General features: G+C 41.4%; 1 protein-coding gene across 10 annotated transcripts in view; it reads left to right on the top strand.

Annotated features, from left to right (window-relative positions):
- TENM2 (teneurin transmembrane protein 2) overlaps positions 1–17,135 on the top strand; it is a 644,816-nt gene that overhangs the window by 230,595 nt on the left and 397,086 nt on the right. Inside the window, exons 1-2 of one of the 10 annotated variants that reach the window (XM_038534810.1) lie at positions 137–496; positions 1,043–1,125. The exons of 7 other annotated variants lie outside the window; for them this stretch is intronic. In XM_038534810.1, the coding sequence (XP_038390738.1) occupies positions 1,110–1,125 (16 nt within the window). In that variant the 5' untranslated portion in view covers positions 137–496; positions 1,043–1,109. Of the gene's footprint in view, positions 1–136; positions 497–616; positions 1,126–17,135 lie in introns of those variants that run through there. 2 more of the 10 variants (XM_038534812.1, XM_038534809.1) reach the window with 2 other exon arrangements.

Below are 17,135 nucleotides of genomic sequence, written 5' to 3'. Positions count from 1 at the left end.
GATGAGTTGGGACACGCCTCAAAGTGCTTCTGTTTTCTCTGAAAGAGGTTGAATCTGGGAAAGGGGGGGGGTGAATATATGTGGGAATGGTTTAACTGTATCCATGAGGATTCTTAGTAATCAGGATGCCAGTGTGTGTTTTCCAGAGCCTAGAGCTGACATAAATAATGTAGCGTACCTCGCTTTGTGCAGGCTTGCTGAGGAATGCTGATGGAGAAAAAGCCAAACTGGGATCTGAAGCTCCCGGCTCCCGGCACAGCCTTTAAAATCTTTTTATTGAGTAGCAGTTTTGAAACTGCAGCCAGGGCCTTGGCGGGCTGTGTATGCCAGGAGAAGCGGATGGAGGAGTAACTTTGGGGGAAGGCGCCTCACTTGGTTTCTGGAGAATGCGAATCCAGTGCGGCTCTGCTGGCTCCAGCTAACGATTGGTTAATTTCATTTTGCCTTCTCAATCCCAGAAGGAATAGGACAGCTCTGTCAAGGCCCTGAGAGCCCGGTAAGTGTGCAGCTCTTGCTAACAAGATATGACCGGCCCCTCAAACATTGTTAAAAGCATCTTGCTAGCCTTTTAGAGCCTCTTGCCTTAATGGTAAGAGCCAGATGAGCTTTGCGGGACAGCTAACCCCAAATGAAGTCCTGCCGCTTAAGCTCATTTAAAGGGGAAGTATGCACTGGGGAGAACCAGAGGTACCACAAATGCCACAGTTCATTTGCAGGAGGGAAACAAATGTGTCTTTACGTGGGATTTTTACAGGAGGTCTGCCAAGCCAAATTTCCAATCGAAGCGTCTTCCAGATTTTGATCTAAAGTGTACCTCCAGCCTTCTCTGGGGCATAAAATAGAAGTGAAGGGAAAGATGGGTGGAGGAGTAGAAGGATGTTAGAAATAATTCTCGGGTGTTCATGTCAAGGGACAGGTTCTGGGCACTCAGTTAAAAAAAAAAAAAAAGACAGCTATTCCTTGCTTATACTCTGGTGGTTTAGAGAAGGACTTCAGGGAACATTTGTGTTTTTGTTTTGTTTTGTTTTTCCTTTTGATTAAGGCATTTGGGGTCTAGAAAAGAAGATTAAAGCAGGATCCGTTTAATTTATTTAGTTTGCCTCACAGACATGAAGCTTCAAAATGGTAAGTATCAATTATCTTCCTACGGGTTGGGGGCTAGCTGGGAGAGGGGTTCTCAGGCGCGCTTTCTGAGCCAGGACCTTTTAGCAAATCCGGGCTGCTTTATAGCTCAGGCCGCTGGTAGGAGTTGATGTGTTGACATAGAAAAAGCACCGATGACACATTTGGTTGGACTGGAAGGGTCTGTACAGCTTGCCCCTTAAGGGATGGTTCTTTCTGCTGTTGCTGGTTGGACAAGAAGGGGACCCCATGTGAACACCCCATTTGCCCATTTAAATCATGAAAAAAATGTAAAAAACTCAGATACTTTCATCATGAAATGTGTGGATTTTTGTCCCCCTCTTCTGTTGCTACTTAGTTGTTTCGGCTTTTCTCTCCATTGAAAAAAGTATCATCTAAATGTGTTTTATAAAATAGTACTTGGAATTTTGTCTGTGATATGACCCTCTGGGTATATTACTAAAAACTCCCAAACTTATAACTATCTCGTTAAATTGGTGGGGAAAAAAAGCTTTTCCTTACTTTTTTTTTTTTTTTTTTTTTAAATCTCAGCCTCATTCTATCATCTTCCAACATTGCCCAGATTTTGTCTACCAGCTGCTTTAAAATGTGTGTTCAGTAGTCAGGAAAGCCCCACATCCTCCTCTCTGCTTTTGCAAATGCTTTCTTCCCCCATCAGAGTTGTTTTTTCTTGTTTTCCTTCTCGGTTTCTGCCATCCTGGATAAGGGAAAAGGAATTGACATGTTTTTGGTTTGAAAGATCTAGCTCAACAGTTTTCTAGCAATCTTTCCATTCTTCAGGGACTAGCATGCTCATCTGTGAAATGGGCCTGAAACTGGATGAAATATGTAATATGTCTGCTCTCTGGAAGCTTCTCAGTCATGGTTGCAAATACTTGAAAAAAGTTGTAGAGATTTACTTAACGGGTTGTCTGCAAGCTGTTCTCTATAAGCTTGAGTTGAGAAATACTTTAAGTACCACCTCCCCCCACCCCCAAAAAAATAAACTGGTTGCTTGTTGGTCTTTATTTATAAGTGCATTAGAGGAAAGTGCATTTTAACTGCAGAGAGAAATGCAATGCTTCTAATAAACAAAACTCAGTTTTTATAACCTAAGAAGTGACCTGAAGGAATGTGAAGAATTGATAGAAGGCTGTGGTTCTCGGGTGCAAAGTCACGGCTTCATGTTTAATTTAACAAAACATTAAACATTTCATGTTTAATTTAATGAAACATTAGAGCACTAGGATTTGTCACCTTCATGACAGAATGTCAGAAATGTGGGATAGTTTCAGAATATATGTTCTTTCTGCAGAATTCACATATGACACTGGAAATGTGTCACAGCTGAGGACCTATGCTTTTTTCTAGGGATCTTTTTCCCCTCTGATAAAAGCAGGAGAAGCAAAAAAAAAGCAAGTAAAACAACAAAAACAACACCACATTAGGCATGCACTACTAGTCTAGCTAATTTTAGGGGGACTATTAGCAGGCATTTAGGCAAATCTATTAACATTTAGCATCAGCACAAATGGAATTGCATTTCTACTTTTTGTGCTTCTGACAAAACAGGCACAAGGATCTTCAGGATCAGAAAAGAATGGATGTCAGAACCATGTGTTAGGCAGTCAACTTGATTAAACCCTTTTGGATTTTTTAATAACTATTCAAGAAAGTGGGGTGAGATCCTTGGAAAATTTTAAATAAATCTATCAGTTTGACAAAGATTATTACCAATGAGGAGAGGAAGTCTGCATTACTTGCCAGGTTTTTTCTTAGTCTGGAAAATGTGGCTGGAGGTTGATAGTGCTACTTTGCCTTTGGCTTGTGGTGGAAAATTTCCCTTTTTGTATTTCAAAGTGCTGAAAGATAGATAGGTCCAACCTCTCTGTCCATATTTTGTAGATTGGTGGGGCTCTAGTTTGCATCTGATGTTTAAAATGTTTAGCTCTCTTTGATAGAAAGCAAGAATTTGTGTTTGAGCAATGCAGGTGATTACCGATTGATAAAACATGTGTGTACAGGTGTACACATATGCATTTATACACGCGCACACACACACATAATACACAGGCGAACAAAAGCTCCCCCAATTCTGCCTCCATTCATTTGAACTATCTCCAGCACCATCTCAGCAATGCTGTATGAGATACAGCGTAGTCTTTTGTTTTGTGATGGCAGGGGTGCAGATACCTCTCCGTGTTATTATATACTCCGTTTGAATGTGTAGCTTCCTTGTGTCCCTTGAAGTGGCTGAGACCAGATGCTGCAGAGGGAGATGTCATACTAATGCAATTCAGAGGAGCATATGGCAAGAGAAAAATCGTTATGACAGTTACTGACCTGAAGAGCAAGTAGCTTTTTTAACCTTTAAAAAAATTGTTTTAACTCCATCCTAAGTAGCAGCAATACTTTATTTAGTTGAATATTTTTTTAACTCTCCTGTAGGTTGCATTCCAGAGCAGGGGTACAAAAGAGTGGCTGAGACTTCTGGAGAGCCCTATTTCCTTTGGTGGGGGTAGGGAGAGTAGGAAAGCCCTCCATGTGTGGCTCCTATTCATCACCCACTCCCTGGGACTGCCTCCACACTCTGGGCCTCTGGGTCCGAGGGCTGAGACCCATCACAGTGGGATCTGACTTCCCGTGAACTGCCTTGGGATGGTGCCCCCTGGGTTCTTCTCCCCACCCCTGCCCCCAGCTGAGGAGGTCTGAGCCAAGCTCCCCCCAGGGTGTGGTCCCTGCTGTCCTGAGGTACACCCAGCTATCCTGCCACACTCACTGCTGTCTCTGTGACCCCTCTCTCACCACCATCCTGACCTGTGTGTGGCTCAGAGGTAGTAGAGGTTGATGACCAATTATATTAACTTCAGAAGACCCCTTCTGAGCCCCCTCTCTGTGCTCGGCACTCTGACCGGCCTTGAAAGAAAAAACAAAGGAGATGTGATTCCCATCTTAAAGGAGTTCCTATCTAATAGAGAAGTTGTGCTCACACAAATGTGTAAAGCATAGTCTTGGGTGCTATGGTGACTGTGGAAGGAGAGTCTTTGCATGGCTGCAGGTACCAACTGGGTGCCAAAGAAAGGGCGGCTAGTCTTCAGACAGAAGGTCAGGAAAGGCTTTGTAGAGGCTCTTGGTCAAGAGAGAAGCCTGGAAGTTTCCCCCTGGAAGACAGCAGGCAGAACCTTCTGGACACAGAAAATGGTTGGCTTGAGGTGCCAGTCCAGTAATGCTAGTACACAAGGAAGCCAAAGGATTGTACTAGAATGATTAGCACAGCCCCATGGTGACCAGCTTTCCATACCACCAGTTTGTACCATCCTATGGGAAGCCTAAGGCAGCCAGGCAATTCATGACTGTACAGACAGCAAGGGCCAGGCATCAAAAACAAAACAAAACAAAACAAACAAAAAAAAACAAAAACAAAACAAAAAAAAACACAAAAAAACAAAAAAAGCAGCACACGGTTTATGTGAGAGCTCCAATTTCCATGTCTAATTCAACCTCAAGAAAACATCGTGCTGGCTGCCACTGTGTGGACCAAACAATTAAATGTGAAGGTCCCAGATGGAGCCTGGGGGCTGCTAGCTTGCAACCTTTGCAAATGGACAGCAGGTCCCTGTAAAGGGATTTCATCCTCTGGCTAACTTGCTTTAAACCTGAAAATTTTTTCAAGGAGGCTTTACACAACATAAACCGTCTTTGGAGAGACATTTTCCCCCAAGTCTTCCAATCTTCCCACGCCCCCACTTGAAAATCTGCTTCGGGGATAGGTACGGATGTTTGTTTACATCTGGACTTACATTTATATGGGTGCCTGTGTGTGTGTGTTTATATAATGGTGAGCATGTTTGGGTCCCTTCAGATAGTCCAAGCTTCTGGAGGTGGAAACAGAAATGCAGGTCGAAAAGCCGACTCCGTAGATGAAGACACACCCCATCCGTCTGCACAGCCAACGAGTACCTTTCCGCTCGGCCGATGCAGCACACAGTTTGAGGGGGGTGGAGTCCTTGTTTTTAATTTTTTAGATTTTCTCACCGGTGACTTAACTGTCTATCCTACGGCAACAGCAGAGGTGTTCCCGCTTCTCTTAGAAAGCCCTCGGGGGTTCCGCGGGCATATCTTTGAGAAGGCAGCCCCCGCTTAGTGCTGACTTGGGCCGGTGCACACGAGGCTGGCAGTGATCTCCTGGACCTCGGGTGCTCTGCCACTGCTTCCCCTCCGCTGGCCCCGGCCCGCAGGACCCCCCCCCCCCCAGAGCCGCACCTGCTCCCCACGGGCCGGCCCGCAGCTGTCAGCGCCCCGGGTGCCTTAGCGCGGGCTGGCACGGAGAAACCTGGGACGGGCCGAGGCCGCTTAGCCCTGGCGAGTCAGCGTCCTGGTACTAACCATTTGCTGAGGTGACTGAGCTCTCACTGCCCTCCTTTATCGGTCTGAAGAGTGGATGCTAGGATTTCTCAACTCTATGGGAACAATGTCAATGATGAGTAACAACAACAGCAAAAAAAATCGTGGCCGGGATATCAGCTGAAACCTGTTCCGTGACTTCTGTGGGTTTCCTGGGCCTCTGCACGGAGGCTCAGCTTTACCCCTCAGGCCACCCCACAGCCCCAAGCTCCGATGGCCCACGAGCCCGTCAAACCCTGTGCTGCTCCTTTCTCTCCGCTTCAGGCTGATCGAGTCGTGGAACTCGGCCCCTTTCCCTTCTCATGTGCAGGCAACAAATCACAAACCAGCAAACAAAATCATCTACCCAAAACTTCTGTGCCGGGCAGACTGCGCTGAAAATTTGAGAAAAAGGAAGAGCTTCATATGCCAGCGGTTAAAAGAACTTGCTATGAAATATCTGATGGCCCCTTACTTCTTACACAGTCTCTGCTGTTGAAGGAAGCAAAGTCAGTAAAGATCTATTCGCTTGGGGCTCCAGCTTCCTGCCAAGTTCGTCGCTGGATCTCTCCCTCTCTCCCTAAATGGCCAGAAATTCAAGTGTTTGTCCCATCATATTTATGCAGAGCATCTCGGCACTCTCCACTCCTGCTCCCAGCCCCCGCGCCTTTATCAGTACACGGGTGGACAGAAGCCAGTCTATTCTGTGCTCGGCCTTTCCCTCTGTCTTGAAGGAAGACAATCGTAGAGAGATTAATTTCCTTACAGATGCAAATAATACTCCTCCCTACCAACAATCTCCAAGCCAGAAGGGAAAAGTTGTTAGATTTTTGTTTTAAGTAAGAGTTTTTCTAGTGTATAAAGCTGTAGTACCTCGTTATGCTATTCAGTGTCCTTTCTATCCGAATGATTGATCTGCATGACTGATGGATCAATTATCCAGGCAATGTGGCCAAACGTAAGAGTTTAGACTCCAGTGCCCTGCCACTTACCAGCTGTGTGACTTTGAGCAAGTTAGTAAGTTCTCTGAGCAGTTAAATGAGGGGTGATTGTGACGCCTCCACAATTACTGACAGGGTCGTTACGTAATTAAATAATTCATCTGAGGGCCCTTATCTCAGAACCTGACATTTGCAATTGTTCTTTCCTTTGTACTCAATTTTATCACTTCGTTTCACTGGGCCAGATTTCATGATCGAGCTTTTCCCTCTGCTTCCAAAATCATTTCAGTTTAAGTTGGTAGGGTACTGGGACTCTGGCCCAGGCCAGAGCAAGCCTCACCCTGATGGGTGGAAGTTGGCACACAGTTACGGACCCTCCTCTTCCATCTTCAAGACAGAAGGGGGCAGTCTTGCTGCCTCCCTCCAGGCTGGCTTTGGGGTTAGATATGATTCTCTGAAGTAATGTCCTCTCTGCTGCTATTTTAACCGAAGTGCTAACAAACCCCAGGTGGTTCAGAGTAACTGGAATTAGCTGAATTTTGTCTTCCAAGTACATACAGTGTTACAGGAAACACAAACACTCAGAAATATCTCATTCATCTTCCGTGGCAGAGAATCCAATTGTTCAGTCTTGGTTTGAGTCCTCAACAATTATTGCAACTAAACTTTAATCAACAGTTTCAGTAACAATGTTGAATTTTAAAGTTCCTAGCTACTAGTTAGAGCATGGCTTAGCTCGTACACGGGCAAATCAGTCATTTTGTGGTGATTAACATCTATTCAGAACAGAGAATGTTATTACTGGTACTAAATTATCATAGGAATTAATGCAGTCTTTTTAAAGGGCTTAAAATATGTTAATAAATACAATATTCCAACACCTGCAGCTCAAGGAACCAAAGTCATTAAATTATATTTATTATTGCAGGGATCTAGGTGGGGGGAAAGTAGTTTAATGAGCATGAATGAAACAGGGGTTCTTTATTTAAAACGAGTTACCTAAAGAAATGTTCCCTTTGAGGGGTTATATTATAGAATCATCTTCTATACAAAAAGCAAGTCAGAGACAATAATTTTCTGACTTTGGAGAATGAACTTCAGGGGTCCTCTGGGGACAAGGCAAAACTCTCCACTCTCCTCCCATTGAACTTGAGATTTAACTTTCCCCTTCTCTGCTTCTCCAGCTTCAGTTTCCACCACCTTCTCACTCATGTTCCACCCAAAAGCCTTACCCTCCTTGTAGTTTCTCAAAGGTACCCAGCTCTTGTCTACCTCAGGGCCCTGGCATATGCTTTTACCTCTCTCTTCATGGTATTTATTTTGAGCAATCCATTGGTACATTGCCAGGTTTTGTCTTAAACAAATTGTAACTACTAGCTAATTTAATCCTTGTAACAGCCTAATTGACTATGTCCCATATCATTCCCATTTTACAGATGGAGAAATGAGTCAGAGAGAGGTTAAGTGCCTTTCCCTGGGCCCTGCTGACCCGAGGTCTTCTCTTCACCCCTAAGTGCTGCCTCTTTGGAGGGTCAGCTACCGTCATCCCTCAGATCTCAATTCGGTTGCTGACCTAGACACCTTTATTTAAAATCATCCCCAACCCCTTTTTTCTCTTTCATGATCCAGATAACGCTTTGCAGTGTACCTTAGCACAATTTAAACAATTATATATATTTATGTGTTTTTAGTAGCCATTTCCCTTCTCTGGCACTACTATCATGTCCATGAAGGCAGCAACTATTTTTGTTTGATGCTATATTAAAGTAACTGACATTTAATGAATACTGAATAAATACTTGCTTAATGGGTCCTTGAACTCATATGTTCACCATTGGCTATTTGTAGCCAGAATGAGCAATATTTTTCATCTGTCTATCCATATAGACAGATGAAAATTTTTTTTCACATTTTCAGAAAGAAAGGAATAACTCTTCTTGTGATTATTTTTAAATCAATTGATTTAAAAAATGACATCCCAGCATAAGCATTTCTATATTAAATCTGGGCCTTGGTACATAAAAGATTGAGGAATGATGATCCAGTGAAATTTATATATGACAGGTAAAGAATCAGAAAACCTTGGAGAAGAAGCCACTTGGTCAAACTAGGAAGCTGGTTAGGATAATGTTCAAGAGCAAACCCTAGTGCTCTTGGCACATGGTCCAGTGTCGTTTCTGCCTCTGTGGCTTGCTCATACAATCACCCAGGCTGATAGCATCAAGAGAAACCAATCAAAAACAGCGAAGCTCTTTCAGACTGGCTTTTGCTGCTACTAAGAACATTGTGCTTGGCAGGTTGGGAGCAGTAGATGGAAGCTCTCGTGTTTTCTTAAATCTTGGGGGTGTTCGAGGCGAAAATTAACTGTCTGAATATCCTCGTGGTGGAATGCATTTGAAATGCTATTTCCTGTTATGAGATGGAAGAAGGAAAATAAACAAATACACATTGTGTGGAATTAAAAATGGAGATCCCAGAGCTACACATCATGCCCAGAGTGAGACACCAGCCTTAGAGAAACTGCCTCATTTTCCTGGTTTGCCAGCTTGTTGAGGACACACTCTGACTACTAAAATCCTCAACACCATGGCTGTTTTCCACCTATGAGCCATGGGCCACATTGAGAATCTGATTAAAGTTTTGGGCTGTATGCCCAGAGAAAATGAATATATACAAACGTGAAACATTTTGCAGATTATTTCAGGGAGCTTATGGAATTCTTTTGTCCATTTCATGAATCTCTACAGGCATATAGATTCTAGTTTAAGAAGCCCTGATAGCATATAATATTAGTTAACTATACCAGTAATACTGAGCCCTTTTTATATGTCAGACACCTGGCTACACATATATATATATATATATAGGTGTATATATAAATGTATATTGTATATATATTTTCTAAGACATTGTATATATAGTATCTATAAATTGTATGTATGTATAAATGTATATTGTGTTTATATATATACACACATAATGTATATACATGTATATATACAAACACATATATATGCATGTGTGTATTTTTCTTTTACTTAATCCTCAGGTGTTATGACTGTTCCCATTTTACAATGAGGGAACCAAGGCTTAGAAAGGCTAAAGAAACCAGAAAGTATTAGGGCCCAGTTTCAAACCAAGTGATCTGATGTCAGAGCCACACAAAGGCACATATAGAAAGTTTGCATAAAGTAGACCTTCCCCAGCTTAGATGTAATGCCATGATGAAGCCCATGATAGAAAATAAAGGCTAGGGGCACCCGGGTGGCTCAGTGGCTGAGTGTCTGCCTTTGGCTCAGGTTGTGATCCCGGGGTCCTGGAATTGAGTCCCGCATCAGGCTCCTTGCTCCCCTGCTTCTCCCTCTGCCTGTGTCTCTGCCTCTCTCTCTGTGTCTTCCATGAATAAATAAACAAAATCTTAAAAAAAAAAAAGAAAAGAAAAGCTAAATAAGACATCTCTATAGTGTCACTCAAATCTCCAAAGAGCTAGGGACTCCACGTCTAAGTCTTTGAATTCCTCGTGGAGAGGCAATTAGAATGGTTTTAGGATATCTCCTCTTTCCAAGAATGGCCCTCTAGCCTACATATTGAGGGACAGAAATTCTGAAGGGTTTGACATCCTTAACCCATTGGGCTGAAACTGGCATTTGTGGTTTTATTATAGCCTGTATTCAGATTATTTTCAATTTGAGAATGTCTGTCATCAAATGGGCAGATGGGTCCTGTCTGAATGTGAAAACCTCATAGGAATATTCAGACCAACTGGATTGTCAACACACTTTATAAGAGGCTATTAGTGTGAGGTGTGTTCAATTATTTCTTGCTTTTCCCAAGAGAATAAACAGTGAACACATTAGAAGTTGCTTAAAACTGTTCCCTTGACCATTTTTTTCTTTTTCTTTCTTTTTTAAGAAAAGTCATTTTTATGTAGGTATGGGTCTTCCTAAGCTAGAACTAAGAACTTCAATGGATTTCTATACCTCTAAATGTTTCTTTCTCATCCACGGGGCTTATCTAGACATTTTATCTTATAATTAATTTCCTAAGCACCTGCTTTGATCCATTTCCCTTAGGTGGGCACTGAGAATAAAGAAGTGAATCAGATAAAGCCTCTGGCTTCAAGGAGCTTACAATCTAGTAGGAGGATGTGAAAACAAATCAGTGTCATGTGTTGTGGTATGTGATATAGTATGCAAACAAACACAACAGAGTGCCCGGCTCATGTTTCAAAGATTATGACCAGCTGCAAAGATAGATTGAAGAGAACCAGCTAAGAAAAGTATATTCTGTAGAACAAAGATTCTCAAACTTCACTGGCTGTGTCAGAGTCCTCCAGGGGGCTTGTTAAGACACATTGTTGGGCCACAACCCAAATTTCTAATTCAGTACATCTGGGGCAGGTCCCCCAATTTGTGTTCCTATCAAGTTCTCAGAAAGCAGTGTTGCTGATGGTCCAGGGGACACACTTTGTGCACACTCTTCTAGCCCTTCTGGTACATAGATAATACAGAAAATCCTCCTTTTCAGTTAGGTTTCATCCTCCTAGTTGGAAAATATTTCACTTTACAATCTCTGTGTGTGTGTGTGTGCATGTGTGTATACACACACATATATATATGTACAATATACATATATATATCGTGATTTTTCCTTAAGAACAAATGTGTTTCACACTCTCCTTTGAAATATGAGTTCTGTGACATTCTGAAAGCTTTCCTCTTTTCTTCCTTTTTTTTTTTTTTTTTTTAATACCTGACTCTGACTTATAGGTAGGAACAGCAGGATGCCGAGAATAATGATAGAACACTTACATGAATTAGGAGTTGTACAAATCCTATGGATGTGAGTCTGTGGGTGTACCTTTCTTCTGAAGTCAGTACTGCACTGGGGTCAGCGCTGCTTCTCACTGGACCTGTGGCTGGAAAATTATATGAACAAGGTCAAATTTCAGATCCACTCTTATAAACCCTTAGGTCATCACAGATCCCATAGAACCTAAATTATGTTCCCAGAGGAATGAAGAGAAGGTTGGGGGAGAAGGGGGCACCTAAGACAGCCTAAAACAGCAATAGTGCTACAGCCTTGTCATGAACGGAGTCACGATTTTGGCTAAATGTAATGGAAAATATGAATTCATGTCAGAAAACAAGACCAAGTTCTTACATTAATGATTCTGTCTCTTTTTCTTTATTCTTTTGGTCCATTTTGCACAGGAAATAAGAACCTTGCGGACAGAAAGATCATCATTTGTCAATCCTTTTACGGCAATTTTCCCAGCGTTCTTTCAGCTCTAAATGCTTTTAGTATTTGTCAGGATCCTATAATAGCTTTAATGGGAGGGGAAACAACAGCAACGACAATAACAACTATTTGCTGCATAAGAATGAATTGCGTGGCTCTCTCCTTTCTGGACCACAGTGCAAATGATGGCTCTGTCCATGTGTGGATTTCCACATGCAGCTGTGCAGTTATTGTTTGCACTCAGACCTTAAGTTGTCTGTAATTTTTATGTGTGTAGGAATGATGCCAATTGAGAGAGAGAATGGACCAAAAAAATATTTAGCATCTCGGAGATGAGACAAGTCAATAAACAGCTTGATTACTAATTCATTCAGGAACAAAAATAATGGCTTTCTAAACTGAAACGACCAAATCCAATAACTAACTGTTTGTCAGGGCAGTAATAATGGTATTTGTATCTCTTTTAATTGGCTTTAACCTTTCCCTTCATGTGTGCAGTATTAAAAATTTAAAGAGGAAAGTATTTAGAGGCATAGATTTACGGCACTGCGTGGATTACATGCTTTTAATGAGGTCAGGACAATAAACCATCTGAGCAGAACCTGCTGCCCAATGATGAATTACTCCCTTTTACAATAGATAGACTACAGTGAGTGTGTGGACACCCACGCATACTCCCAGGCTTGTCTGTGTAGACCAAGTGATTCTCAGCTTCGCTCTTGAGCTAGCACAGGGTGTTTCCAGTGACAAGGAGTGTGTCGAGAAATTTTCAAAATGCAGAGCCGCAGTATACTCTGTGAAAAAGCGCAAGTTGCAGAACAAAATGCACTGTTCGTGGATGATACTGATTCACATATGTCTGTTTACGTACAAGTATTTATGCAAGGACAGAAGGAAGGAGCAAAGGAGGAGGGCAGGAAGAGAGAGGAAGGGAGGGAGGAAGAGAAATACAGACAACTTGAAGAGAACACACAATGATGTGCTAGAGACAACTTACACCGTCTCGGAGAACTGGTCATACAACAAACACCCTTGCCCAATTCCATCATAACCTTAGCTTAAAACTGTAGATAGTGAGAATATTTACTCCACAGAAATCCGCACATGCTGCAGATCAGAGCCTTTTATTTCTGGAGAGCCAATTGCTAAGCTTTTATCACTGTACCCCTGTACACATAACAAACCATCCAGAGTATTCTATCTAGAGAGTGGGTTTATTACAAAAGGTAGATGAAGCACAAGGGGAGAAAAGAGGAGAAAGAAGACTTTAGTCCTCTTTATTATGCATATCTTTAGTTGCAAAGTTCATTAAGAGTTTATTACTTTCTTATAAGTTTAAACATTTTATTTTAAAATCTTCACATATTAAAACTTTCAAAAAGCATAAAAAACAGAGTCAGTCACTTTTATCCGGTAATTCAGGTGCAGAGCATTCATACAAGGAAAGGAACCACAATTCAAATGATAGAACCAAATGGTCAAAGGACTTTAGACTCCGCCAGAAGTGTGTCTTTCCCTAGTGACAACTTCGTCACTCTTATAAAACAAAAAGAAAGCGGAACACATACAAAGTGTTCACTACATCAGTCCGAAAGAGTGGAGTATTTGTAGTCAGAGCCCATCCCACAGCAAATTCTAGTAAGGAAAGTCACAGTGGTACTTCCAAAACTCATCTCCTCCTATTGATTGATTGACCTAAATATTATCATTGTCTTTTACCTAATCAGCAGCCTTGAGTTGACAGTGTGAACCAGTACTAATGAAGAGAAAGCACTCTACTCCAGATTAACGGAGCTGCAATCCCATTGAAATGTGCCATGTATGGGGGCCAAGAGTCTAGCACAACTGAAGAAATGATGATACTTCCTTTTGGCTGCTTTGAGATACTGAGCTCTCTAGTCAGCCTCAGGAAGGGTCAGAGTAGAGACCTCCTGGTTTCCCCTTCCTTTCTAAATCCTAGTGATTATGTCGGTGGTTCTGTCTCCAGGAGAGCCACCAACCCAACTCCAGGTGATATTTTTACTCAGGACCTGACTGCCTTTATTTCCTAGGACTCTTAGAGATGAAAGTCCATTCCAGGGACGCCTTGATAGCTCAGCGGTTGAGCGTCTGCCTTTGGCTCAGGGCATGATCCCGGGATCTGGGATCGAGTCCCTCATCGGGATCCCTGCATGGATCCTGCTTCTCCCTCTGCCTATGTCTCTGCCTCTCTCTGTGTGTGTCTCTCATGAATAAATAAATAAAATCTTTAAAAAAAGTCCATTCCTAGAGGCCCATACCTGACTGTTGGTGAAAATAGATAGCTTAATTTCATAAACATCTGTTCATTCACCAACAAATATTTATATTTGAGATAGGGATGGGGATACAGTGGTGCACACATCAGACAGGGATCTTACTTTCATGGAGCTGACATCCCAGAGGCAGGCATGAATAGGTAAACCAACAAAATATCAGTGTGAGTAATGTTTGAAAAACCATGAACTAGGAATGTATGAGAGACAGAGCAACAGGTGCTTCACACCCCCTACTCTAGAGGTGCTGGGAGGGAAAACGTTTCTGAGAAGGTAAACATAAAGTGTGACATGAGTGACAGTAATAAGCCAGCCATGTGCAGCTCTTGGTACAAAATGGATATCCTAAGTACTCTTTGTGGAGAGTTTTCTCTCCCACTGCAAGAGCACCCACTTTTAAGACACAAGTCCAAGAAGGACTGACTGTAGATACTTCTGTTTTTTACTGATAATTATTTTCGAAATAAACTCCTGCAGTCTTCATTGCTCCAAATACTTTTGAAAAAATGTTCAAAGTTAGGATCCTTTGTGAAAGTGTAACCGATTCCATATTCTTGAATATCGCTAAGGTATTCACTAGTCAAGGTAGCGGGTAGCATCGTTTCCCTGAGAGAAAAGAAAATACAGGGCAGTCATAAGTTGAGAGTCTTAAGCTGTCACATCTCACAGTTGTGCATGTCTGTACAATTTCGACAAAGAGAGCATGTGTTGGAGGAGAACGTATGTAGACTTTGAACCAAGAAGTAACTGGTTCCAATGTCAGCACAGACACGTACTGAGTGTCACTCTGAGCATGGTATGTACCGTCTCTGAATACTCAGTACCCTCAGCTGCAACGTAGGGTTACAGAACTGCCCACTTCACGGGGTGATGGTGAAAATTAAATAAGATCATGTCTATGAAGTACCTGTGTCAGAGTAGCCTAGAGCATCCTTTTAGAGAAGTTTCTGGTAATATTGCTGAACTAACTGTGTCTCAGTGAAGTGAGACTATTGTTGCGTGGGGACAGAAAGAGCTCATTCTTGTCTTTGCTTCAGTCTTTCTATTGGATGCAGAGCATCCAATACAATTTGGGACTTAAAGTATTACGTTTTCTAGATTGGGCAAGAAAATTGAGAACACACCTGTCATCTTTTTTCAGTATCATCCATAACAGTAGACAAAAGAGGCATTATCGGGTGGCACCCAGCAAGAGAAAAATCCATTTCCTTAATCCTTCAGTTATTTAAGAGCCCTTCCCCTACTCCTTTCTCCTTGTCTCATGCTTCTTGTAGCGCTCTTTGGTTCTCCTTGAAGCACCAGAAATAAAGCTTGGAACCAACTGGTCAGAGTCCTTGAATCACATCCCATGCGCAGTACAATTTATACAGCAAACTGCATTGCCTCAGAATAGAATTGTAAGGACATGCATGAATGCTGACTATATTCCTAGGGGTAATGGAAGCTGCATATGAATATAAAAATAAAAAAATCAAAAACCTTGGAAGAAAAACAAACATGACAGAAGCAGCAAGATAATGTTTTTATGTTTTCACCTTTAATTGACTAAAAATATCAATACAACATATTCCTTGGACAGTCTCCCCAAACGCCCCCTCCCCTCTTTTTAATGGGAGCAAGGAAGTGGTTAGGAGGAAGAAATAGTCGCAGAATTGATAAAACAATAGTTTCTCCTGGGAAAGGGCAGGTAGAGGGCCAGAATTGGCTTTTTTCTTTTAAACCCATTTGCATTGTTTGATTTTGTTTCAAACCAGCCCACACTACATTTTAAAATTAAGACTGTACCTTTTTAAAAAACAGGGAGAGAGAAGAGTCACTTTCTACTCAAGAAAGCTGCGTTGTTTTTAAGTAAGTTTTATTAACAAGTAACAATTACTTTTTTATGATACATTTAAGATAGTGAATTATGAATGACTGGAAATCCCCTCCAGCCTAATTGAGAACCATTATGTCTGGTAATTGCCACTGATTTCTGCAAACAGTCATTTTTCTCTGGCCTATTAACATAATTTGAATTTTTAATTGCCCTTCATAATTGTCTATTGGAGTTAACAAACAGTCCCATTCACCGAAGGGTTTCAGACCAGGCCCTACCTCCAGAGAACTCACAGTGGAAACCTCTAAGACCCCTTGAGGACACCGTTAGGACTTTGTGGACTTTCAAATTGAGGTGGCAGCCACTGTGACAAATGTGACATCTTTTGAAGGACCCACCCAGCTGTGGGATGACACATTTTCAGATTTCTATATCATTGAGTTGGCCCACTCTGTTTTGAAGCTGCCTCACCAAAAAAAGGAAAAATGTCACACTTTCAACAATGTTAACCAGGACTTTCACAACAGTGCCTTATCTGTTGCCCTGTGATAAGTGTGAACATTCTGGTAAAACAGAACATGTCCTATCATGTCCATTTCCTATAGGATTTGTGGGTAGGTATCATTGACTCCCTGACCTCAGAAAAGGACAGGATTCCCAGTAAAGATACATATGTATCTTAATACATGTAAAATTATACACACATGTACACATACACACACTACAAAAGCACTTTGTGTTCACTTTTTTGTGTGTTCACTTTTTAAAGTAAATTCAGAAAAGTAAGAAAAATATAAAGAAAAAGAACTAAAATCATAATAATATATAGAATTTTTTGTATACATATATACACACATACATATATGTATATGTATATAATATATATATAATAGTGTTTATATTTTCTCACATGACTTAATATTCTTCTAAAATACTATTCCAAAGACTACATGTGATGGAGCATATGGATTCACCATTGGTTACTTATGCATTCCACTCCTACTGGATATTAAATTTCTCAGTTTTTACTGTTATAGAAAAAGAGATAGAGTGAACCACCATGCCTGTTTCATGTCCATCTCTGATGATGGCCTCAAGAAAATGTCCTGGAAGTTGAGTGCTTCAAGGTTGTGAACATAAGTGTTGAATCACTCTCCAAAAAAGTTGTATTTCAATTTATACTTTCCTATCGCTATATGAGAAAACTGAATTTCCCACTTTTCCCAACATTAGATATTACAGGTACTAAACTCCAGGTCCAGTTGCTAACTTAAAAAATATATCCCATCATTTTTTTTTATCCCATAATTTTTTAAAGTTGCATTTGTTTGATCAACA

Source organism: Canis lupus, chromosome 4, assembly GCF_011100685.1.
Source record: "Canis lupus familiaris isolate Mischka breed German Shepherd chromosome 4, alternate assembly UU_Cfam_GSD_1.0, whole genome shotgun sequence".
Lineage (NCBI taxonomy): Eukaryota > Metazoa > Chordata > Mammalia > Carnivora > Canidae > Canis > Canis lupus.
Note: the sequence above shows the minus strand (reverse complement) of the source record. Positions and strands in the feature narration are given on the sequence as shown.